At 35.7% G+C, this 27,977-nt stretch overlaps 1 protein-coding gene across 1 annotated transcript in view; it reads left to right on the top strand.

Moving 5' to 3' along the window:
• Positions 1 to 1,476: 1,476 nt before the first annotated feature.
• The window catches only part of cntnap2a (contactin associated protein 2a), a 470,798-nt gene continuing 444,297 nt past the window's right edge, over positions 1,477 to 27,977 (top strand). The window contains exon 1 of the mRNA XM_081353019.1: positions 1,477 to 1,640. Within this exon, the coding sequence (XP_081209145.1) occupies positions 1,553 to 1,640 (88 nt within the window). The 5' untranslated portion in view covers positions 1,477 to 1,552. The remainder of the gene's footprint in view (positions 1,641 to 27,977) is intronic.

The following is a 27,977-nucleotide window of genomic DNA, read 5'->3' as shown; positions in this document are numbered from 1 at the left end:
CAGTTAGTTGCACTGTAAAAAGTGTTCTCTCAGGTAGCCTTAAAAGTGTGATTCATGTGATAGCATAAAAAAAATAATAATTCATGTTTAAAATATTATTTAACATGACTAAATCAACTTTCACAATATAAGGTTAAAACAGAACCAGAGATGAAAACTATGTGGAAACTAAGTTGCACTTAAGTCACAAAAAATTACTTGAGACCTGAAAGCAATTGATTTGAGACTTTAACAACACAAGTCTTTATGTCTACAAAGAAAATAATTTCTGTGTATATCATAGAATTATTTAGTTAAAAACCTTGAAAAATTTTGCATGGAGTGGAATTAAAAGACAGAAAAAATTAAAACATTCCTAAAAATGTGTTCAATTTGTTTTAGATGAACGTCCTTCCATTAACGACTTGATGATAAATTTAAAAAATGTATTAAAGATAAAATGTTTTCAATTTTGTTTTCCATTTTAGTAAAACCCTCAAATACTTTTCCTTTAGATAAGTATGAAAAAAAATCCTCTAAAATATATAGATTTTTTAAAATGTTAAATTAATTGCCCTGCAAAAGGATTTATAAACTCCAGCACATAGAAAAGTGTTAACAAAAGGTGACAAAAGACTTAAACGGACTTGTAACATAAAGAACATTTTTCAATAAATACTGTTTCAGAGCCACAGAGGAACGAGATATGAACACTTAGAAGTACAAATATTTTTCTCATAAAAATATGCAGATTTGGTTTTTAAAGAATCTAAAGAAAGAATCAAATGAGTTAAAATAATAAAATAATCATGGTTGTTCAACCCTCTTAAAAAAGAATGAAACAAGATTGGGATTTGGGATTTTTTATTTTTTTTTATTTTTTATATTCACTATCTCAAGTTGATATCTTAACTTTGGCAGCCCTAAAAATACATTTTTTTTCTCACGCTGTAAGATATTCCACTGGCCCTCTAGCGGATCCGTTTGTACAGTAGCTGTATGTAGGTCTGCAGTAGCATTTCATTATGATTACTTATCGTATGACCGCCCTTGTAATATGAGTGAACTCTACAGCCAAGATCTTACCCATTAGGCTATCAGCGGTCCTCCAGAAACAGCCTTAGTTATAAACATAAAAGCGACCCTCATTCAAATGTAATCTATTCTCTGCTGCCCATGAGAAGGCGCTCAAAGCAATGGCCCCTGTCCCGCGAGGGCTGCTCCAACTGTTTCGTGGAATGTACCAACTCGGAGGAGAGAGGGGTTCTGTGTTTATATGGACGAGCGCGAGCTGCGTGTAGTAACTTCAGCACCTGGCCAGCGACCTCCGCGAGACAGGCGTCACATACTGAAGCGCACCCCGCCACGCGCTTCGACATGGCTTGAAATACCGCATTAAAGTGCTTCACTGTAGTCTTTTGTTGTTAAAAAGCCGGACTGTTGCGCAGAAATATATCCACACTGAGTATCAGAGCCGAGAAGCGTCGGTTAGTGCGGGTCTCGCTCATTTAGAGGCTTTTGCTCTTCCGGACAGCGCGCGCGAGAAGGAAAACTGACCTCACTGTACTCGAAGATGCAGACACCCACCGGGACCGGACTGAAGCTCTTGCTGTGGATTTTAAGCCACCTCAGCATCTCTGAAGCAGCTTCTTCATCATCCCGTAAGTTAAAGATGATTTATTGGCTCTTTTTGCAGTAGCGGGCAGCGGGAAGCATCTGGCACGCTGGCGTTAGTGAAGTCCGGTGGCATTAACTCCACAGATGTAACCGTTGTAGTTATGAATTCTTCTGAAGAACTTGCATTATTTGCTTTACATGTTGGTCTTGTGGTCATTACATTGCAGTTTATCACGGTCGGCAAGGACCAACAATCATTCGAGTCTGTGATAGAAAAATAGCACAGATATTTAGGTGGTGCTCTGGTGCAAGTGACATTTAACCTAAAAGACAAGACAATTATAAGCTTTTCGGTGCAAAAAGTACGACAGCGTTTCAGTTTTGTCTAACCAGAACGGTGAAATTCAAAGGAAACCGGGGACTGTTCCAACATGTCTGTAACTTTAATGCAATATTCCCATATTTGCTTTAAATTAAAGTTGTTTATAAATGTACTACTTATCTTTAAACTTTGTAAATTGTTTTCAAGTACAAGTGCTGCGGTTACAACCAACCCACTACCAACACCAATAGAAAACATTATGAATGGCTTTTATGTGGTTCTCAAACATACATACATTTTTAAATAAATAAATGTATTTAATTAATCAATAAAAATGTTTATTGCCATCCCCCAAATCACACAATTTTATTGTAAATCAATTTTAATTATTTTTTTTAAATTGTAAACATTGGGATAATCTACAATAAAAAATAAATAAAAATAAAAATAAATACATACATAGCCTACATAAAACATAGGCAAACAACTCTGAAAACAAAAGTGTGTTATTCACAATTATTTTTGTGTTTCACATTCAACCAAATTAATGTGAAATGTACCATTGGGGGATCCTGTAGATGTACATTGAAAAGTGTTACATCCTTCTCTGTCAGGCATGATATTGCTATTGTCATGTAGATAAAAATCTTGTGTGGATTTTATATATCAAACTAAACAAGAGAACCTGCTGAATCAGATGATATCAATTCTGTCATACCAACCATTAACATGGTCATAAATCAAATCATTATAAACCAGATGTGTAATTTTACTTTCTTACCATTCCCCCCCCCCCCCGGTGGTGCTCATTGAAAATGGACGATGTTACAATGGAACGCTCCCAGCTTTTCCCATTGCAATAGGACTTCTGATGTTTAAATGCATCACATGCCACATCTGAACACACTGGCAGTTTATTTTCAGAATGTATAGCTTTATGAATCATGTTTTAAGAGAGGCTGAAAGTGAGCTGCTGGATTCCTTGCTGATCTGCCCTTAACAATGACGCTTGACTGTCAACACAGCGTCTGTCCAACTCTTAAAGTTGGCTATTGGATGAACAAATCCAAAGCGTTCTGTCATCTGCGGTAGAGTTGTTCTTGTTGCAGTGAGAGTGTAACCTTTTCGAAATATTTTATTGGTGAATAAGTATATTTGGTAACACTATACCTAAAGCCTTTATGTATAATGCATTATAAGGTATGCATAATGAATGTTATAATGCATTATATTTATTCATAAATAATTGCAACCAAAGTTATATGCATTATATCTGCAGATTCCTTGTAACATCTGAAACTGGTTGTTTGTCGTGTGTTTTAATGCATTATACTTTCTAAAGGTGTAGCAATGGATACATGTATTTTAACTGTGGTTACAATAATTCATGAGATCATACAATGCATCACAAGGTGCATTACAAGGCATAATTCAGGCATTAAAAATACTTTTATAATGTGTTAAACATAAAGGCTTTAAGTATAGCCTAAAGTGTTACCGTATTTTTTATTTAAATAATAAGAAAAAAGTTTTTGCAACATACACAATGTTGGGTGAATTAGGCATGGATTTTAATATAGCCTGAAGCGCCCACCACTTTAATATTACTACATAATTTAATTACTTGGCTAATTGCCTTGCAGAGAGTTAGCACTGCAAAATCAATAGAGTCAAGGAGAAATTGGTTCTTAGAAATAATTGGATGGTAGGTCTTATAATATAAAATCCATGTTTGTTCTGCAGCAACACCTAAAGCAGTTCATAGTCAACCAATTTTTCGACCGTGAGAATTATGAATGACTGATTTCACCGATATTGATTTATTGCACACACTTGCTACAGACATGCAAGTAAGCGAAAAGGTTTATCGCCCGGACTGACTTCAGGTAGCCAGGAATAATAAGATTAACAGCCTGGAATAGTCACTCATTTAACGGACCAAAATTAGAAGCAGCCAAGACTCACTTGAATAAAAGGTGGCAAAACAATGATTAATCAACAAGATTGTTCTTTTTTTATTTTATTAATCTCTCCAGCTATGTGGCTACATGTGGGAGAGAAACTAGTATAGCTGAGATAGTTGATTCTCCCTCTGACAGATGGATGGAGGTTTGAGATACATTTTGCAAATGTTAATTGAGCTGCAGAGGTTTTTGAAATCTCTTTCTCTCTTTGAAGACCACCGGAGCATTTGATATAAACATCCATCTCCCTACGAGCTCTCACAGGTCTGATTAAAAAGAAGAGGTAACTGGATTGATTTGGCTTAAATGGGGGACTGCTGCTAAGAATGAAAGTTAGATGGAGCTTTTTCTTGTTCACCACAGCAAAAAAGGCAGAATCATTTCTAATTAGTCCAGGCAATGGATGGCGTGATTAGTGTGATTTCCTTAATCACGTCATGTACATGATCGGCGCGGCTTGCTGTCAGATTTTGTTCTCTCTGTAACAGCCACACTGAGTCAAAGTGGCAGCTCAATGACCTGATCGGGAGCAAAGTTATCTTAGTGGAATGTGAACATGTCATCGTGGATGTTGCTCAGCGAGCGAGACTCCTCTGACTGAAATTCATCTCGAGACGCTAATTAAAATTGTGTTAATCAACAAACTGTTATTTATTAATATCTTCTTTGGATATGCGATTCGCCTAATAACGCCGTACTTCTGTCTGTTAGATGCAGCAATTGCTTAGAACAAACGTTGTTACCCATAATCAAGTAAATGGATTTATTTGACAGATAGAAACAAAGGACTTGCAAAAAGCATAGCAATTAAGACCTAGACAATACAATGCTAGGAAAACACTGAAATGAAACCCACTCGTCTGGTTCAGTTCTTCAGTTGCACACCCTATGGGAAAACAAGACTGCTGCCTCAGGTTGCAACGCTTGGTCAGCTGAGTTCAAGCCAATTTGCTTGTCCTTACAAAACAAGGTTGATGCAGCTGTGTTTAAGACTACTTGGTAAGGTGAATTTAATGCAAAAGCTGCTTTTTGCATTCGTTTATTTCTTTGTCTTTATAATTGTTATGATGTCTCATTTCTCTTTCAAAACTTTTCCCACTTGAAAGCAAATGGCAGGCATCTGTGCAGGCAGTCCCTGAAAGATTAATTCACTTATTTCTGTTAGTAAATTGGCTATTAAGGGACCTTAACAACAACTTGAATGCAGTGCCAAGCTGAAATAACAACATTTGTCTTTGGCGGAGGTGCGCAGATTCTACAATCCTCCTAATGAGCTGCTTTTCTAGTTTTGTATGACTGATATGAAATTGATTTGAAGGGGAAACGCTCTCATAGCTAAGCGGTTTGTCTTGTATTAAGATCAAGATGAGTTTGTACACAAGGCCAGAAAGTCAAACTGACCTTTTAAAATTCTCTGTTTGTTTTCGTTTTGACATTAAGCAAATGCAGTTTGTGTGGTGTTCAAGACCTTTCTATATTAGTCATCATCATGTCATCTTGCAATCATGTTACAAGAGAATAATCAGAGAAGATATGAGGATGTAGGTCGAGACAGTTTAGATAAAACCCCTAATGTATGTTATTGATTATCCACTACTTTTTGCATGATTCTAGTGTATATGTACATGTAAATGCAGTCACCTTGTTTATAGGGACTGTTCACATGTAGAAACGTGTAAATCACAATTTGAGATATGAAATTGCAACTGTGAGAAATAAAGTTGAAACTGTGAGGTATAAATTGAATGGTTGTCAATGTAGAAAGATGCAGTTGTACGAGTCGCATTTAGGAGAATTAAAAAAGTTGCAAATATAAGATATATAGTGAGAATTACAGGCAAGATATAACAAGATTCAAAATCTTTATTATCATATGTACTTAGTACAATTATTTATTTTGTCCATTCCTCAGGGAGGGAGGACAATAAATTAAAAAAAAGGAAAAAAGAAAGAGAAAGGAAAAAGAGGAAAAAAAGCATAAGGAACAATACATTACAAAAAAAATAAATAAAGAATACACAATAAAGGACAAACCAGTAAGAATAGCCTAAACAATACACAACAGCAATAATGCACAATACAGTAAGAGACAATACACACATGCAGTATAAATAAGAATAAACAAGCAATAACCAAAAAAAAATAATAATCCTCAGCATAAAAATAAGGATGTAGAATAATGAGTAATGGGGCAAAGTGATTTTTTTGATAACATCACAAATAAAAGGAAATTAGTCGCAGGTCTGAAATACAAAGTCGCAATTGTGAGAAATAAAGTTGCAAATGTGAGAGATAAAGTCACAAACAATTAAAGGCAAAGTCATAATTATGAGACAAATAGTCACAATTCTGAGATACAAAGTTGCAATTGTGATAAAGTTCCAGCTATGTGAAATCAATTTTGAGAGAGTCGCAGCTGTGAGATAAAAACACAATTGTGAGAAATAGTTGTAATTATGAGAAATAAAGTTGAAAATGTGAGATATAAAGTCACAATTACTAGCAAAAGTCACACTTCTGAGATACAAAGTCGCAATTGTGCGAAATAAAGTTGCAATGATTTGAAGTTGCAATCAAAATAACAATATCACAGTTAAAAAAAAGTTGGTCGGAAGGATGAGATATGAAGTTGAAATTATTGCACTTTTGAGGTATAAATTGCAGTTGTGAGATACAGAGTTGCATTTACAGGAAATAAAGTCACAAATGTGAGATATAAAGTTACAACTATGAGGACAATAGTCACAATTATGATACACAAAGTCAAATTTGTGATAAAGTTTCAATTATGAAAAATAATGAAAAATAATAGGTGTTAAGTCACAATTGTGAGATTTAAAGTTGTAAGAAATAACTTGCAATTACGAGAAATAAAGTTGGAATCGCAAGATATACAATAACATCACAATTATGAGAAATAAAGTTGTTGTTTTTTTCTTATGAGATGCAGTGGTGAAATGTAAAGTCACAATTACCTTTTTCCTTTTTTACTTATGAGGTGGAAACAAGCTTTCATAGCAGCTTTAATCATGGTATATTTAAGGGTTAAAAAAGGGCTTCCTTCACATCAGTGAAACTATTTACATAGACCCCCCAATATTTTTTGATAAGCATTTGTCAGATCAAAAACATTTCCTTTGCCAGACCTGAGCTGTGTCTGATCGACTTTTCCCCCTCGAATAACACAGACAAACACACACCGATATCTTGTTATTCTCTCTTTCCCTCTTGCTCACTGTCTGACTCTGCTCTTATATACACACACATATGCTATTTTTCTCTCTATCTCACCCACACACTTCTATGACGCACACATATAGAAGTATTAAGGCGCGCACACACACACAATTTCTCTCCCTTTTCTCCAGGCAGTGGAGATGCTGTTATGACTATAGGCTCTAGACACAGGAGTGAGCTTTTCATCTAGTAGCATAGTGGTTGTTACTCCGAGTGCATTTGCTCTGGTCTCTTAAAGCAGGCCAGTAATAAAGTGAAAAGCGCTCCCAACTCATAGGCATACCGCTGTGAATATTCAGTATCAAAATTAAAAACAGTCTCATATAGTCAACATCTATTTGAAGGAAAAACATTATTAATCCTGCATCAATTTTTGTGTGTTAGTAGTGCTATTATTTATAGTGCTATTATTTTAAGTGCCATGACTTAACCTACACTCATTTTCCATGCACTTGTTTTAAACACACCCTGATGTATTGATCTTATTCATTTTACATGTTTAATTAAACAATCAAGTTTCACTGCAGGGGTCAAGGTTTGGCTGTTTAGCGTGGGCAGTTGCCCCCTGCTGGTAGGAGATGTAACCGCACCATTTTGGGAGGCGAAAAAAAAAAAAAAAAAAAGAGTCTTTCTCTATTCTAATGTTCTATTCTAGTGTATATATTCATGTTTTCTGACTAGACACATTTTTAGACCTCTGTGGTCTCGCCCAACAATATTTAAAGAAACAGTATTTGGGAGCCCTGAGGCTACAACCAAACAAGCTGATTCTTATGAAAGCCAAATATTATCTAATTGAGATGTGGAAATAATGTTTTGGGGCTGCTCTGAGATTTTTACGGCTTATTAGCTTATGTTATAAGACAAATATGACCACATATTCATTGCTTTAAAGACATCAGTGAAGTACATTTATAATTAAACTGTATATCATAGCTGTGAATGAAAAAAATACATTTTGATTGCTACATTAGAGGGCTCTATATGCTAAGATTTTTGGAAAAAAAAAGATACTGGCACATAGGCAGGACACAGACTCGCAATTTCTGCTGCACTTATTCCGCCACTGGATGCGGGTAAAATCCTGCACATAATGTAGAAATGAGCCGTTCACAATACATGTCACTACCAGGGTTTAACGATCTGCTCTAATAATGACCTTGGATTACTATGGTCAGAAATGTTGATGATGGAAATTGGAGCAAATCTCAGGGTGAAAGAGGGATGAGCAAATGTCCATATGTGTGTATGTGTTTAGGAAAAGTAAGCAAGCTTAGAGATTTAGAAACTGTAGCCTATGTAGAAGGGAATTTGTCATGCTTTAGCGGGTTTCACTAAACAAACACACTCCTATACCTTCGGGAAATATGCAGCCTCGTTTTCGCAATAATAATCGGAGTGTTCAAGGGGAGATTATCCATATCATTGTGCCAGAGTATCCAGCCAAGACATGTATAGTGTTGAAATCCACAAAATATAAAATCACGTCAAGATAACAAAAACTAAAGCTTAAATTAAACAATCTTACTTTGGTTGTTCTCATCATAAGCATATAATTACACATTATTTGTAATATATGATTATACCCATGTTGGTTAATAAACAAACAATAACATTAAAGTGAAGTAATGAAGTGCTGTTTCCAATCGCACCAATGAATTGTTCATAATAAGAAGGTAGTATATATAATTTAGATTTCATGTATATAGGCTACTGTTCAAAAGTTTGGGGTCAGTAAGATTTTTTGAAAGAAATTAACACTTTTATTCTGCAAGGATGATCAAAAGTGACAGTAAAGATGTTTACTATTGTTACCAATTTTTATTTCAAATAAATGCTGTTCTTTTATCTTTATGTTCATGAAAAATCCGAACAACACAATGTATCATGGTTTCTACAAAATATCAAAGCCGCACAACTGTTTTCAACATAGATAATAATAAGAAATGTTTTGTTGTGCCCCAAAGCAGCATATTGGAATGATTTCTGAAGGATCACGTGACACTGAAGACTGGAGTAATGATGCAGATTTTGCAATCACAGGAATAAAATGCATTAAAAAAATATATATTTTAATTTGTAATAATATTGTAATTATATTTCACAATATTACTGTTTTTACTGCATATTGTTTAAAAAAACTTACCTTATGAACTCTGAATTGTTCAGGGTAGCATAAGCCTGATAAGGGAGGATTAAAGAAAAAGGAAAGAATTTTTTTTTTTTTTTTTTTTATGAGGTTAAGTGCTCATGGAAGAGATGGGTTTTCAGCTGTCTTTTGAATGTTGTCAGGGATTCTGCATTCCGGATGAGGGTGGGGAGAGCATCTCATCAGCATGGAACCGTGAATGAGAATGTTAATGTTTCACTTAAATGGCAATAAAAATTACCTATGAAGTGTCATTTAAGTGAAATTACTGAACTTAAATATACAAGCTTGATAAAAATGATCATTCTAGAAGAAAATTTCAGATGACACTTCATATATATATGTATTTATTTATTTTAATTTTTTTTTTAATTATTAATTTTTTTATTTTATTTCATGTCGCCAGTTGAACACTAAATGAGTCAAATTTGAGAATGCTTAACTTGTCTAACATAGACCCACCTTTATATTTTACATATTTTAAAGGCACGTCTAATCGCAGCCAGAAAATGCCTCTGCTAAGCTTTGACAAAGTGCACTATGAATAAATAAATAAATAAATAAAAATAATGGTCTCCTAATCCCCTAAATAACTCAGTCAGAGAGAAGGGGGGATATTAGGAAAGCTGCAATGCTTAGTGATGCTAGGCATTTGTTAAGAAGATGTGCGGTTCTGTATCGAACACGGTCATGCGTGGGTGACAAACTTTCAAACTTTTACATTTGAAGTTTTACAGAATGCTTAACTGTGCTCTTAGAGAGCAAGACGAGAGATCTAATTGGATCAAAAATGAAATCAAATTTCTTCTTCTTATCACATCTTATTTATAATTGAATTTTTCATCAAAGGCATACTCTGCTTATTCTTTGGTGGCACAACCCATCAGCATGTCATTTTAAAAATGTAGCCTGGATGTATCAAATACCCGGTCCAATGACAGATATTTAATCATTTTTGCTCTTCTAAATATTTTATCAGAATGAATTTTTATTGATTGCCCTGCAGAAATGCTCATAATCCTGTAAATTTGAGTCCCTCTGTTCTTCCTCTCTGATCTTCATGTACGCTTGCATGCTCTGCATCTGCTCTTCATTTTGCTCAGTAATACATGTCAAACATCTGACGAATGACACCAAAGTTCATCTCTCAGTCTACTACTTGGTGATTTATCCTCAGGCTCATGAATGAATCTATGGGACAATTACTAATGCACTATGCTGTGCGGAGTGCTGCGACCCATGCGATTCTTTGGTGTAATGCCAGTGCTGGGATATAGAGCGTCTCTTCCAAGTACTCGCCCTGCACAAATCAAAGCGAGCCATGCATAATAAAACAAAAGTGCTGCCTGTATGTTTCGAGGCAGTACTGTCCTATCCTGTGATTGGCTATGACAGTACCCCCCCAATTCTCATTCTCCCCATTGTGGTCCCTATAATAATAACCTGAAGTGCAGTGGACTGGCTCAGGCGGTCGTGGGGAGAATTCGCCCCATATGCTCCTGCAGGTTGCATCTCCATTCAGAGGTGCAGGTTCTTGCCTAAGAGTGCTCATATTTCTATTTTCTTCCTTGTCTCTAATGTCAGTCTCTGCACACTTCACTCCTGCACGCTGAATATCAATGGGCCTGAGCTGTGGCCGCCTCGGAGGTAAAGCAGGAAATTATCTCCCTCCTATAGATGTCAGCTGCAAATGGTCCTTGCTAGAAGACAAACAACAGGTTACATGTGGCCAAGACTGTTGTGATCTTTAAATGTTGCTTGGGTTTTTATGCTAAAATTGTAAGGGGTGTTTGTACATGTTTTTTGTGATGAATCGAAAAAGGTGATTCTCAACTGCTTTTCCGCTTCAGCTCACATATTTTACACTGGAAATCAAGTGGCGAACCAACACAGTACAAAAATCATACTCTATCATTCAAAGGTTTGGGGTCAGACTTTAGGTCAGTAAGAAATTAATACTTTTATGTCTAAGCCAATAACCTCATGGGCCACGCTTTGACATATTGTGCAGTTGTGCTGCAGGGGACCCGAGTTCAAATCCTGGCTCGTGTCCCCCCTCTCTTTTCCACTTTGCTGCTTATCAATTCTCTTTACTGTTGTATCTCAATAAAAAGGCTAAACACATGATAAATTAACACTTATTCAGCAAAGATGCAGTAAATTGGTCAAAAGTGACAGTAAAGACTTTTACATTGTTACAAAAAATCTATTTCAAATAAATGTTCTTTTGAATTTTCTAGAATCTTGAAAAAAAAAAATATCATGAAATAAGCAGCTCAACAGTTTTCAACATTGATAATATGAACTCTCTTATGGAAGCTTGTTTTCACCACTGAATAAAAAAAAAATAAGGTAACTGACTTTTCCTCAGAATTGCTTGATATAAACACGCAATTGCGAGTTATAAAGTCAGAATTATGAGATAAACTTTCAATTCTGACTTCAAGTCAGTCTTTTTTCCACTCAGAATTGGACTTGGAGTTATAAAGTCCAATTCTGAGGGAAAAAAAAGACTGACTTGAAGTCAGAATTGAAAGTTTATATCTCACAATTCTGAGAGAAGTCGGAATTGCGAGATATAAACTCAATTGTGAGAAAAAAAAAGTGAATTGTGAAAATACACAAGTCACTTTATTAAAATACAAAAAAGCATGCAAAGTGACACTTTGTGCAAATACACAAATCAAATTATAACCACGGACAACCCCTCCCGTTTAACAATCCAACTAAACAAAGGGAAGAAAATACACAAACTACTGACATACAAATGTACGTACAAGATAAGATTCTACACTTGTAATAAACAAAAGTACACATTCATAAACCAAAATAACAAATACATTTACTCAGGAACAGAATTAATTCAATTTAGATAAACCTCAAAACAAGAAACATAAAACGGCAAATTATGCCAACAAAAGCAATTCAATTGAGACCCAGGCAAAGCAGCAGTGCAGTCACATCAGTATAAATTCTCAAATAAATTACAGGAAACCTTGGACATAGTCACACCTGCTGAACAGAAGCTAAATTACTTAAACAGAATTAAAAACAAACTAAACTAAATTAAAATCATACATACCACAGGAGGTTCATGGCACTGTACTACACATCGTCACTCGCCTTATGAGATTGTAGCCGCTTACGAGACAACACAATGAAAACATTCATGCATGTCAGTCTCTCGTTAACAGATCACTTAAAATACGGAAACCTACCTGGCAGCTATTGCAAGAGCCAGTGCACACCAGAGAGAAAACCAGAGGATGCATCAAACTCTCCCCTGCCGGCCACAAATATACCAATGTTAACATCTCAATCAAGTTCAAAGTTTGAGATTCAAACCCAATGCTACTACACCTACCGTTACTCACAACATGAAGTTTACAATGGGCAGGACCCATAGTGATGCACACCTGGCCAACAAACCACTCACATTTTTATACTCCCCAAACTGGGCACTGATAGGCTCACAGAGTTGGCATGGCACCAACCAATAACAGCAAGGGCAATATATGACCCTGCTACATTCGGCACTGATAGGCTCAAGGGGTTAGCATGACACCAACCAATAACAGCAAGGGTTATACATCACCCTGCTACATATATATGATTGTTTGTCACATTTTATCAGTTGTGTTTAGTATTGTTATTTCCCCGTCGAACAGACCTGCAATTCACTATTCTAAAGTAATATAGCTGTAAGCAAACTGTAGCTCTGCATCCAATTAAACAATTGTCTGGACTTTGCAAAACAAACTAGCTTTCAAACTACTTATTCAAATCATGCTTTCGAGCTCTTTCCATTAGCTTTACCAGTCATCATGTACCTTTTTCATGGCTACATAAACAGACGGACATGTGGAGGATTTCGAAGTGCTCTACTATCCCTCACTCGAAAGCTCTGAGAGCCACTTATGGCTTTATATCATTTACTAAGGTGGCTAGAGGGGTAGCTTCCCATTAGCTTGCAAACTAATTTGCTAAGTAAACAGTGCTGCCTTGCTTATCTCTCTCATGGGGGGCAGCATTTAAAAAAGGCTTCTTGACTTGTTTATACTTGTCGATGTATCCCAAGCGAGTGCCCTGCTTGGTCAGTGTGGGGTATTTTTAGAGAAGCGCTAGTTGGTGAATAGCATGTGCCAGCCAGAGCCATAATGGGAGATGGAGAGGCTCTTAGTACAGTACACTACTAAAGGGCCATGTGTTACACGCAACCTCACAGAGAGAGCATGTATGTGTGTATAGGGGGGGTGTACTCAACTGTACACCACTATCTCATGAAATAACAGACAGTAGCACCTACTAACCTGTCCAGATGACCAGCGGCACTTAGCGAGCGGTCGATGAAGGCACACAAGCATACTGTTTACAAGTGCAGGCCCTGTCAGACCTAGATAATTAACACCACAACTTAAGATTAGAATAAAGATGCGTAATTTGCATTCAGCAAGCTGTTTAGTGTCCACTGAGCGCTTTGATGATTATTAGCATATTATGCTTAAGAGTGGTGATATGCTGGTCTAACAGCTTGCTGTTCAGGATCAGTGCAGATTTTTCCAAATCTCCAAAAATATAGCCTACCTATGCATAGAATTTACTGCAGTTTCCAGCTGAAATGAACCAACACCAACAGCCTTTATTCCTTTTCACACAAATTATGAATACAGGGGCATATTATCGATAAATCAAGGCTTATTTTTGCAAGGTTCCTTGCACAATACTATGTTATTACCTAAAAACAATTCTACAATAGTGCATGATTTGTAGGGCTGTAATCAACCAAAGAAAATCTTGGTCGACTGAAGTCCTGACATTTTTTACTAAAAATCGACTAAAAATGACGTTAGGGAAAAAAAAGTTAAATTAATTAGCTGCGCACTGTATTCTTTGTTGCCTTGTTGTCCGCCTAAATTAATTATAAATAAACATAAAAAACTAGTAGGCTATATGCAGTATATTAAATCGCTTTTGACCTAATTATTTTGCACTGAAATGAGTCTGACACACGAGTCTACAATAGCTACAATAACCAACTCAATAAGACAGATTCACATTCATCTATTTCAGATAAAACTGAACGCACTTTAAGCGCCACATTTCATAAGAACTGCTGCAATTCGTATAACTCAGGTAATAAAATGTTGCCAGATTCATGTTAATCAGTTTTGGATAAAACTGCTTTAAAGCGCCACTCACTCAAAGTGTCATGAAACGTAACAAGAAGCAGCAATGTAATATCACTTTGCAGAAATGTCGCCACAGGCATGTTTTTTTTTTCATTGGGCCTGGGTTGCTAAAAATGTTGCAAGGGTTGATGTGTCCTACAGCTCTCATTCAGTCTTTTTAGATCCTCCTCAAACCTGTGCCAAGTCTCTATGCTAATCGCACATCCAGGTTTAACCACACATGGGACCAAGTTTAAGTAGTTCTGCATTATTATTCAAATATATCACAACCTGCTGTAGCAGGAGTCTCAGGGGAATCTCTGCCCCCTCTCTAGCAAACAGCCATAAATTAACACACTTAACTCTGGTACATATTTGGACCCCCCTGTGTGAATCTGTCTCAAATTGAGCTTGTTAGGAGTTATGTATCGTTGTTCCTTTTCGTGGTGGAGCAACAAGATTCTTCTGAATATGTAAACACATTTGATATATGAATGCCAAGATGTACAGCATATTCCAGTCCTCAATGAGACTTTCATACATTTCAGTATGATTCTGAGATTGTGCTATTTTATACTATTAGAAGAGGACAGGGAGAAGATTAAAAACACCTTTCAATTTCTGCTCCTTTTTGCCTGCAGGGAAGAAAGAACAAATGCCTAAAAAAAAAAAAAAAAAATCCTGGTCTCAAAGCCACATTAATTTAAAATGTGTGTCTGCTGGGTGTACCTGCCAAAGTAGACCTATCTGCATATAACTATAACTACAAGCTATAGGCTTGTGTAACTACATATAGGGTAAGATGGGGTATTTTTTTATATACCACCCAATACTGATATCAGGAAGTACTCACATACCATCTGTTGTTATAGTACAGTATATCTATTTGGCACCATGTGAAATGTGTTAACTTCTAAATCTAACTTTTGTGGTTACTGAAATGTTGTAAAAACTTACACCCTGGTTATTATACAATATCATGCACAGATTTAAAGCTGCCTGAAACTCAAGGTGACACTGTGTTTTGTTTGGTTTTTGCACTTGCATGAGTTTTAATAGCCCTTGATTTACAGACGGGTACATAATACTGTCAGTTGAAGCTCATGTCTAAAGAGAGATGCTTGTTTGCACTGGACTGATATTGCAGAAGGTTTAGATTAAACAGTGAGGTCAACTCTATAATTAATAAATAACTTGAAATAGAAGTAGGTAATAAAATTAAAATGCCTGCTTTGAAATATGGATTTTGTAACAAATAATGTTGTAGGAGAAAATTAATCAAGCCTCTTATCCAATTATACAAAGCTCTGACGTTTCAATCAACTTCATGCCTTGGGGCTTCCCCTTTTAATTATGTTTGGTTATAGGACCTACAGGTAAATCTTAAAAGAAGTACTGTAATATGAGCTGCCAGAAGTGCACATAGTCGAAGGTTTTCATCTTGGAAGACTGCAAAGATGTTCAGAGAAATTCAATTTTCAAATTCATTCAAATTTAATATGCATAATTAACAGACCTTTGGATTAGAAATGGATTTTTTTTTAAATCACATCATTGTACAACTGGAGCCATAGTTTAATATGTTTAGTCATTTTTCTTGTCTTTTAACATTAACTACACCCAACATTGCTAGTGTTCCATTGTGAATAAAGGGGCATAAATAATTGCATATGCGGCATATGCAATTATTTATGAGACAGAAACCATTGGTTAATAGTGTGTACATCTTGAATGTGAAATGTTAATGAACATGCCACTTTACTTTTTAATTGCTGGAACATAAAGTGCTTCTTACTCATAAAAGTAGGCTAACACAGATTACTAACTGATTCATTATTAAGAAAGTATTGATATTATAATAACGTAATTTACATTTATGACAGGTGTAATTCATTTTACAGCACTACCCATTCATTTAAACGGAATCTCCAAATGTTGAAATGTGACTCATTGACCATCGTAAAACTGATTCACTGACGTCAGGGTCATCATTATACTGTATGATTGGCTCACAGAACAGTTGCGCGTTTTCCAAAGAATCAGATGCCCAAGTTGCAATCTCCTCCTTTAATAAGAAAACCTCTAGCCTGGTTAAAACCAGACCCTTCTCAGTTGAAACTGAGTGTAGGGTCTGGAGAAGCTATGCAGACAAATCATTTCCAAAGGGGCGTCACCAACCGACGTAGCTCAGCTTGATTGACAGGTGATCTGACCAATCATACTTCGCCATCCGCCATTTTGTCCGACAAAGCAGTCAGGAGAGTAGATTAAAGTCGGCATGAAACGGAAGTTGAGATTGTCATTTTTTTCCTTGTTGTGACGCATATCCGAGTGAAACGGCTTCTGAAATTAGAAAAAAAATGTAGGGCGGGGCTTGATTTCGTCCTTCGGGAATTGATTGGATCGTTGGAGGTTTGGCGTTGCAAACAAAATCGAGGCAGATTTGAATGTCAGTTTACGCTCAGTTGTGGAGGATTTCTCTCCACCGGACTCCCCACCGTTACCCTCCCATGAAGGATTTTTTATTTTATTTTATTATTCCCGCGAACCAAGATGAGTCAAGTCAAGTTATCAGCCTTATTAGACATTCTCTGTTATCAGTCAAGTTCACCCTCGAGAGCATCTCGATAGCCGCACCCTCATCGGCTCTGGCCGCACCCTGTCGCCATGGCACGTGACCGAAAGAGAAGAGAGGTCGTTTCGAGGGGGGAGGGAAGGGTAATGTATTTGATTAAAGATTATAAGGGTACATGAATTTAAAAAAAATAATGAAGTGCACAGATAAATCATTTATAATAAACACTACAATATTACATATAAGAAGAAGTTTTGTCAAATTTGATTTCATGCCGACTTTAACATAGATTTGAACTTGAAAAATGGAGTGTACTGACGCCTTTCCGTGGTTAAAACAACATTCCTTCTTATGTTTGTTCATGTTTATTTGAGGCTATAAATTAACTAGAAGGAAGAGATGATCGGTTCACAAGAACAGCTTTAACTGATGCTCTACAGCGATCTGTCACGGCACATTAAAGAGCAACAAAACGGTATTTATTGTTTAAATTTCTTTTAAAAAATTACCAAATTTGAAAGCTGAGACTTTGTTTAATATGTTTAATATCAAACGTAACCGAAAAGTAGCCTGCTCTGTCCTGTCTGCCAGCGTGTTGTCAGTCCCCTCTCTGCTCCGCAATGTATTTTTCACTGCGTGTGCGTGAGAACTCCTTCAGCGTCGCTGCGCTGCCTGTCGTCATCATGTAAATCCCTCCCCAAACGTTTCTGATTGGTGCCGCGATTTCGGCGGCACAGAAATGAGTTTGAATGGGCTCTTCTCCAGACTATCCTGGAGAGAGAATGAAAATTCGCCGGAAGTAGTCTGGGTTTTCCCAGGCTAGAAAACCTCTGGTACGACGAGGGATTTTAGCGTATACCGATACGAGAAACATTTCCCCTCTGCAATTATGCGTTCCGTATTTCTTTAGTTTATTGGGAATCAAAACTAACGATGCCCAATTCGCTACTGAATCACTCTTTTGAATCAAACCGGTTAACACAAGACACAACGGTCATATGAATAGATTCAATTGATTATGACATGACAATACCGTGTGTTTTAAATATGTACAGTAATACCATGTAAAATTGTTTTGTAGCGGATACACAAAGTGCATCTGATCTGGGATAGGTGAATATGAAACTGGCTTGATTTTAGCCCAGTTGTAACCGGTTAGTAGAACAGTATGAGTAGTATGAGGCAACCCTCATACTAGTCTAATTGATTTTAGAGTATGTAAGTCTGAATGTAGAATAATTTTATTTTAAAGTGATCCCTACTAGGATAGCTATGTAATGTAATGCATCTAGAAACGACTATGAGAATACAATTTTCTATTTCCCATTTGGCTATTCTTCATGTTATGAAAAATGACTGCTGTATGATTATATTCTACGTGCCAGTGCGTACATGTGAATCAACACAATCCCAAAAGACTTACATTGTTCATAAGCATTTCTTTGTTTTTCTTTTCCCACTAAGCGGTACCCTTGTGTATTGTACCTCAGACAAATCAGCAAGTTACAGAATTTTAACTTCAACAACTAGGTCAGCTTATGACTGCCTTCCACTTGCTCTAAGCAAACATAAAACTATGAATATTTACAGATGATGGTATTTCTTCAATTTTTGTTTCTCTCTCGAGGTGTGGGCCAACAGCAATTCTTCTGCATTGTATTTCTTGTATTATTAGTGTAGGTGTATGTCTGGCTAGGTGTTTACTAAAATCATTGGAATTCAGTGAGGGAGTTTAATACAATATTTTGGCCATTGTAGGTTTACTTAAGCAATATGTAGATGTTTTAGCTTGGTTGTCTGCACTGCCGCAAGCCTTCTAAAAGGAATATTTTTCTTTCCATCAAAAACAAAAGGTGACAGTGAAATTAAAGGTGACATATATTGCCCCTTTTCACAAGATGTATTATAAATCTATGGTGTCCACAGAATGTGTCTGTGAAATTTCAGCTCAAAATACCCCCCCGGTCATTTATTATAGCTTGTCAAAGTTGGCCCTTTTTGGGTGTGACCAAAATCGCGCCATTTTTGTGTGTGTCCCTTTAAATGCAAATGAGCTGCTGCTGCTCCCCGTCCCTGTTAAGAAGACAGCCGATCCTTTACATGAGCTTCGGATACTATAACAAAACACGCGATTTTCACTCCAATCCAATCCAAAGTCTCAGACATAACCAGTAGCGGAGTGAAGCCTTATGGAGAAGACTCAGGAAGAGGTTACAACTTTTAGACTGCACCTGGACATTTCTGAATGGTTACTGGATACATGGATGTAGTTGTTGTGGAGTTACATTAATTAATCTCATCGACTTGCATGTACTGTCTGTCATGTTTAACTTTTACACAAGTTGACACAGTTCCCTGAGGTCTTTATAAGACATCTGTGACATTTTTTGGTCAATAGTGTTCTGTGCAGCCAACAACAGAACAGTTTGCATGCTTTGCTCAAACTTTTGCCATTGCGTTAGACCTGGTTACACTGTTGTTGCTTGCATAAACCAAATGGCGGCACAGTGGGTGGAAACGTGCAGATTAAGGGGCGATAATATTATAAAAAGATCCCCTTCCTAGGTCAGAAGGGGAGCGAAATCGGCTTAATTTTTTAAATGCTTGCAGAGAAAAGGCTTACCAAAACAAAGTTACTGGGTTGTCACTTTTCACTTTTTCAGGGTTGGTAGATGCACAGGGGACCCTATTATAGCAATTAAACATGGACAGAGTCAGATTTTCATGATATGTCCCCTTTAATGATTTTGACAAAACCCTTTGTGCTACTTTTTCCAACACAATGCTACAAGTAAAAAAACGCACCATAAAATGACCCCCCCCCCCCACAAAAAAAAAACAGTCCATATGGTTTGTTTGCGATAGGGTTGCCAACCGTTCCGTATAATACGGAATCGTTCCGTATTTGACACATAAAAGTCTTGTTCCGTATTGAACTGATACGGAACGCACTTTGTTCCGTATTTTTGAGAATCAATTCAGTGCAGTGAAAAAAAAACCCCGACGGTGCGGTAGATACTAATTTCTCCCCCGGATTGTCTATGATCAGCGTAGCATTTTTAACATCTTGGAACATCATCAGAGAATGGCCTTTTAATTGGTCGTTTCAGTCATTGTGAGTCACGTATTGTAGCAACGATGACGACAGGTGACAACAGCGGGAAATGTAAAAATGACTTCCTCCGAGCAGCCGGCGAAAAAGAAAAGAGCACAAAAATATAGAATTGAATGGGAAAATGACTACCCGTGGCTGGAATGCGTGAGGGACAATGAATACACGGCCGAGCGATGTCACGGTTCCTTGTCCGTCAGACGTCTCCAGCTGATATGGTAGACTATGTAATTTTAAAACTCAAATTAGTTCATAAGAAAGTGATTATATTAAAAGAGATAGTACAGGTTTAGCCTAACATTGTAAAGAAATCAAATAAGTACACATGGAAAAAATAGCTGCACAATGTGCTTAGTCTGGAGGTTTATTTATTTCTGTGAGATTTTCCATGTGCATACATACAGGTGTTGTATTGCTTGAATGCAGTATTTGAGTGCAATATTTTAGATTTTCTTTATTAGCTTTTTTATTTATGTTTTTATATTATTGTTTTGCACTGGAAAGAAAGTTAACTATAATGGAAGTATAATTATATAAATATATTTGCACTACACCTCCTTAAAATGTTGTCTAATTAAATTAAAAATATATTTTTTTTGCACTGGAAAGAACATTCTAGAAGTCTAATTCTATTGAATAAGTTTGCACAAGGCTACAGAAGTTTTGAATGTTAGATGTTGTATTTGTTTAAGTTAAAAATAAAATGTATTAATAAACTAAACAAATCCATGGTTCATTGTTGGCAAAATGATCATGATAGGCTTTATATTTCACATCTAACTTATGTGGTTCAGTCTTGTATATTGATTAGGCCTACTTTGTTATTCTATAGGCCTATAAGTTGTATTATAATATGCTACAATGTATTAAATATATTTATCTAAATATATCAATTAGTTTCCACAATATTCACCAGAAGTCATCATTTCAGGAGTTATTTTTTTTTAATTATTCCTTGGGGGGCGTGTCACAGGGGCGTGTCCCCCCGTTCCTTATTTTCATTTCAGAGAGTTGGCAACCCTAGTTTGCGATGATTATCATTAATCACTCAAAATCGTGCACTTGTCCATAAAAATAAGACATGACATGCTTGATTTGTGCTGTAGTGGAGATTTAGATTTTCAGTTAAAGCACCAGGTAAATCATTTGAATTTCATACATCTTGTAAGCTATTGAGATTCACACGTTTCTCCTATGTTGGGAAATCATGTTACCTGAGTAAATGCCTCATTACTGAGAATTACCAGGCAGTAAATAACCTCGTGGCTCCTTGTAAATAATAGAGGTGTGTGTTTGTGAATCTCTGAAGTGCTGGCAGTGTCCTGACTTTGCCTCTCCAGCTCTTCAAAGGCGTACGGCTCACTGTGATGTGCTCGGCTGCATCACTCACAGTCCCGTAGAGCACCTTTGTGAACAGTTGCTATGGCAGTCGCTCGAACAAGACCTTGGCACAAAGATTTTCAGGTATGATATATTGAAGAGGTGCAAGTCATTAAAAACCCCTCACCTCTCCTTCAGAGCAAACAGACACAAGAAATGAAAACAACCTCAAGGGTTAGTGTAGCTACACAGACCACATTAAACAGCACACTATTAAACAGGAAGGCAGGCCTGGTTGTCACACTACTCCAGTAGATACTTCTCAAGTTAGCATTATTTTTTTGAGATTCAGTTTCTGTATATGAAGAGTTCATATGCAAAAGCCTCTAAGTGCCATCTGAAAATTTCGCTAACACTTTAGAATACTGTATCTTACTTACTGCATAACTAATAAGGAATTATTGACGAACTAATAGGTAATTCTTTATTAACACTTAAGTCACTACTGTTAACTACTAAGGAAGATGTGTTAACTAATTAGTATGTAATAGAATTGGATGATTGTGTTAAGTTTCAGTTAGTTAATCAATAATTAATGAATTATGTCATAACTCTTGAAGAACTATTATTAATTATCTATTAATTAAGGTTCAAGAAAAAAAACTAAGAAGTAACTACTAATGAACAGTCATACACAGTGGTTACTACAATAAACTGTTTTATTGTAGCAGTGGAGTTGTGGATGAAGTACACAAATCAAGTACTTGAGTAAAAGTACAGATAACCCAATAAAATATTACTCCAGTAAAATTATAAACTATTGGCCTATTCATTTTCAAAATTACCTTAGTAAAAGTACAAAGGTAATTACTTGAAAAGTAAAAAGCACTAATCAATGTTTTTTATTTTATTTTCTAGCCAGTTTTAGTCATTCTTCAGCACTAATAAGAAAGATAAGTGCAGACATTTACTAGGCTATATATGCTATATATTGATCTGCAAATAAGCAAACTTTTTATTTAATTAGCAAAATGTATCATAATATATGATAACTTATCTATTTTACAAAGGTTTAGATAATACCGTTAATAATGTGTTTTTTACAGTAAGTTTGATTTGTGTCAGAAGTATGTGGTAATTCTGTATTAATTACTAATGAGTTCCCTATATTCTCACTTTAGAATACTGTTCCAGGTTCCAAGTAATTCCTGAAGAATTATCTAATAATTATTTGTTAATTACCAATTAATTTCCTTATATGTTCACTTTAGAATACTGTTTCAGGTTATAAGTAGCCTAATTCCTGGATAATTATTTGATAATTATTTATTAATTACTAATGGGTTCCCTATATTTTCACTTTAGAATACTGTTCCAGGTTTCAAGTAATTCCTGAAGAATTATCAAATAATTATTTGTTAATTACCAATTAATATCCTTATATGTTCACTTTAGAATACTGTTTCAGGTTATAAGTAGCCTAATTCCTGGATAATTATTTGATAATTATTTATTAATTACTAATGAGTTCCCTATATTCTCACTTTAGAATACTGTTCCAGGTTCTAAGTAATTCCTGCAGAATTATTTGATAATTATTTATGAATTACTAATAAGTTCCCTATATTTTCAGTTTCCCTCAGTCATTGCCTCAAACATGAATTTACTCAATGGCATTCTATGCTGAGGAAAACAGACACACAGTACTGTATATAAAATATAAAAACTAATCTGAGGTTAGTTTTGTATGACTGTTCATTAGTAGTTACTTCTTAGTTATTTTTCTTGAACCTTAATTAGTAGATAATTAGTAGTAGTTCTTCAAGAGTTATGACAGAATTCATTATAATTGATTAACTAACTGTTACTTAACACAATCATAAAAATATATTACATACTGATTAGTTAACACATCTTCCTTAGTAGTTAACAGTAGTGAAGAAGTAGTTAATTAATAATTACCTATTAGTTCTTCAATATTAGTTATGCAGTAAGTAAGATACAGTATTCTAAAGTGTTACCAAAATTTCTACTAGAATGATAATTTTTATCAAGCTCGTATATTTAAGTTCAGTAATTTCACCTAAATGGCAATGAAAATGACCTATTAATTATAATTTAAGTGAAATTACTGAACTTATACAAGCTTGATAAAAATTTCAGATAGCACTTAGAGGCTGTTGCATCTGAACTCTTCTTATACACACCTTGGCCTTAGGTTAAAATTCACTTTAAAACTTTAAAAGTTGTTGACTTTAATGGTGTTTTTGACTTGGTTGAATATTCACATTCTTCATGGTATCGTTTGCAGTGAAGAAAAGCTATTTTATCGCATTGCATGATCATTTGATGTTTCACTGAAGTTTTGTAGAGTTCCGTATGTATGTAGTCTAGTATGTTGATAATGCTAGTTACCGTGAACAAGTGAAGAAAAAAAAGTGTTCAACAAGCTGACAGAAGTCGATCCATTTCTTTGTTGAAAAGGTGAAATGTAACTAAAGGTTTATTGTTGTCATTGTAAATATTCACTTTCACATATGAACTCAGAGGAGAATCGGAGAGGGTCACTTTCAGCGGACAGACACTGACACACTGTATTTTTTTGTATTTATTTCAACAAATGATAACCAAAATCAAATCCATAGAAGCTTGTGAATAGTTTTGAAGTGGCTGCGTGCAAGTTATGCTAATTCACAAGCCGAGTGAGAGTTATATTCGCAAATGTAATGTTAATTATTAAACCAAACAAAATACAAACTTTCAAAAACACTCAGCAATATGATTATTTTATTGAGTGATAGGGTTTAATCAGTGACATTATTACAAGATTTGCTATCTGGCCTCTTCGCATCACCTCCTCAACCTGCTTCCCTTAGTGTTTTTACACTTAGAAAAGGCAGAAAAGCATATTACATTGTCCAGTTTTCTCCCTAAATGATGATGTGAGTTATATGGCAATTCTCGATTCAGCATGAATGACCTACAATGGCGACATTTTTCACAATAATGACAGAAAATCAAAATACTGCCCTAAACTCACTAGCAGAAAGGCATAAACAAAACAGACTAGAACTCAAGACGGCATGACAGCAGATTCACATTCCCTAAATCTACCGCTTCAGAAGACATTGATTCATCAACTAGGGTCATATTGATTACCATCGTGTTCATTTTTTGCATGGTTTTTGAAACATCATCTTTGGAGGTCCTGTACACTAGCATTATAAAGGCTCAACGAGATGGATTCTTTTTCTAGAAAATGTGATATGTGTTCATCAGAAGAAAGAAAGTCACAGACATCTGAGACGGCATAAGGGTGAATAAATGAAATGTCTTTTTTGGGTGGAATATCCTTCTAAGCTTCTATGAGGGGAAAATAGCTTGAAACCAGATCACTGCGAGGTACAGCAGTCAGGTGAAGCCGGGATTCGGAAGGCTTACTTTGATGGATAACAGGCACCAAAAGTACCCCGCCCCTATTTGTTGCTTAGCAGCCGCGTGCTATATTCACCAGTCGTTTTCTACACGCTCTCCTTTTTCATACAGCCCAAATAATAAAGCCATCTATCGTTCGGTGGAGCTGTAGAGCTCCAGAGGTATTTTATGTTAATGAGGCTTGTTAAGGCTGCCACTGTGGTGGCATGTGGCATTATTTTCAATGCTTCATCTAATTCACTGAAATATCACTGAACAGCTTTGCAAAGGCTGTTTGATAGATTGCTTTTTAATGTCATACTTGTTAAACATCTTATTTCTTGCATTTCAGTCCTATGTTTATGGATAATTGTCCAGCCTTTGACTGAGTAAAGGGTGAACCCACTGGATTATTACTGTGTGCTTTGCCGCCTATGTGTCAGGATGCTATTGTTATTAGCTATATGTGGCTGGAAAATCTGTTAATTTGAGCTAAATTACTTTTCTCAGTTCATGCTTCGTAACAGTTATTAGTTACCAAATGGAATTGTGATTTCAATAATATATTATAAACAGCCGTGAGACCTTCATTTGTGCATTGATCTGTTTAAACAAGTTATATTTTATTATTTATAGGATGAGTGTCCAAGCTGTCTGCATGTAAACTCAGACTCATATCAAACACTATCACAATGAGATCCTTAAAATATGGGAATACAGTATATGGATTAAAAAGGGACAAACACACTGCTGTTCAAAAGTTTGGGGTCAATATGTTTTTTTTTTCTTTTGAAAGAAATTCTTATTTTTATTCAACAAGGGTGCATTAATGTGGTTAAATGATAGAAAGATATTTATAACATAAATGCTGTTCTTGAAAATATCAAGCAGCATAACTTTTCAACATCATAATAAATGATGTTAATACTGTTAATCATAATACTAATAAATGTTTCTTGACCAGCAAATTAATCAGCATGAATGATTTCTGAAGGATCATGTGACACTGAATACTGGAGCAATGATGCTGAAAATTCAGCTTTGGCATTACAGGAATGAATTACATTTTTAATATACATTAAAATAGAAATACAGATATTTTAAATGGCAATAATATTTCACATATGGTTTTTACTGTATTTTTGGTCAAATGCAGTCTTTGGTGAGCATAAGAGACTTTTTCCACAATGCTATAGCCACAAACATCTGGTTGTCTGGTTGTTTTAACTTCATTTAAGAGGATTCAGTAAGCATTTGCTATCACAAGGTTGAAGAATACAAGTAACTTGAACACAATATGGTGAGATTTTTACTGACAGACAGTGCCATATGATTTTTTTGAATAGTTTTGAATTGCTGTGCATGCTGTAATAAATGCTAAAATGTATAATAAAATTTATCAGGCAAATAAATTGGCATGAATATTTACTTAAAAAGTAGTGGTTTCACATTTATATTTTTCGAAATACAATTAAATCAAATGGAAATCCCAAATCAAAAAGCACCATATGTTGAGTAAGTGTGACTTATACTGTAAGTCTTGATAAGACAACATTGATAGAATTAACATTTTTGGGCAAACTATTCCTTTAAACAGCATGCCAAAATGAGGTTAGAATGCCACAAAGATGTTTGTGGTGTTGCTTGTGAGATTGTGAAGGGCACATTCACTTCCTGATCGACACTAGAGTGTACAAGCACTTAAGAGTCCTTTAATACTCCGGAGCTCTCACTCTATCACAGTTGTGTAAGTTTAGGCTGGAGGAAAGATGTTGGGACACAAATGAAATGGCCCAGTTCAGCCAGTCTGAAGAGCATCACCCCCTGGTGCATCAACAATAGCCATAGATGCACATCGCTAAATGGACTCCTGTTGTAAACACATTTAGCTTAGTGTGTTCACTCTTTGGGACAAGATCAGACCGAGGGCATGGGTAACAGAAAAGGGCAGCATTGGTCTCTGGCAGGAACATCATTGAGGCGTTTAAACCAAGCTCTGCTGGAACTGAAACATTTACAATCACGCACACGGCTCTGAAACTCCAGTTTAGCGGCGTCTAGATTTTATCTGTTCAGATTTGGAGGCATTAGTTTCCACATGATAGAAGGAGGTTGGCGCCCCTGTTGCATGGGGGGGGGGGGGGGGGGGGGCTTAGAGGTAGAATCTGTGCCACAGGGTTGCTAGAAAGTACTAGCCGAGAAGAGAAATAGAAGGGGGATAGATAAAGCAATCAGCCCCATTAATCCTGCACTCACTGGAGTAGGATGACAAAAAAAAGAAAAAAAAAGATAATCATGTACCACCAGCAGCAGACGGATAATCACTCCACTGTGTCATGCCTCACCTAAACAGCTGCGTACCGCACTTTGCTATTGGCTGATTACCTCAGGTCCTCCTGGAGGTACCCCACCTATTCCCTTCCACACCCTGCATGTCAGTCCAACTCAACATGCAAGAAGTGTTCAGTTACATTCCTTTTGTTATAGTCACGATGGCCAGGGAGAAAGGATACATGCTCCTTTATTCTGCACTCTGAAACATGCAGATGGCAGCAGTCAGTATTTAATTTTTTTTATTTATTTTTTTATTGAATGTTTGATTAATTAATTTAATATGTATTTTTATTTCATTTGTTTCTTGATTTGTTAATTCGATTTTTTAATTCGTTAGTAATTTTCCTTATTTATTCTTTAGTAATTATATTTTTTATTCTGTATTAGTTCATTTAATTATTTTTATTTTTATTATTATGATTTCTGGGGAAGAGTACTCTCAATGTAACAATAGATCTTGCTGTCACTTATTTATTTTTTATTTTTTTATTAATTATTATTATTTATTTTAATTATTCCCATTGATTTCTGAGGAAACATCCGTAAACTGTAAAAGATCCTTTTTCACTTATCTTTCATAGTCATTTTAATGCTTTGTAGTTTTATTTTCGAGCATCTTGCAAGAGATTTTGCTGTTGTAGAAATCATTGGTGTAATAACTACAGCAATATATTTAAAATAAACTACTGCCATCAATATCTTGAGAGAAGTTGCTGGAAATAATTCTGCAAAACAGAGTTGCCATGTCCACTTGATATAAGAAATTTGTAGCTTTTAAAAAATAAA

Source organism: Scardinius erythrophthalmus (genome assembly GCF_964197995.2).
Source record: "Scardinius erythrophthalmus genome assembly, chromosome: 22".
Taxonomy (NCBI): Eukaryota; Metazoa; Chordata; class Actinopteri; order Cypriniformes; family Leuciscidae; genus Scardinius; species Scardinius erythrophthalmus.
Note: the sequence above shows the minus strand (reverse complement) of the source record. Positions and strands in the feature narration are given on the sequence as shown.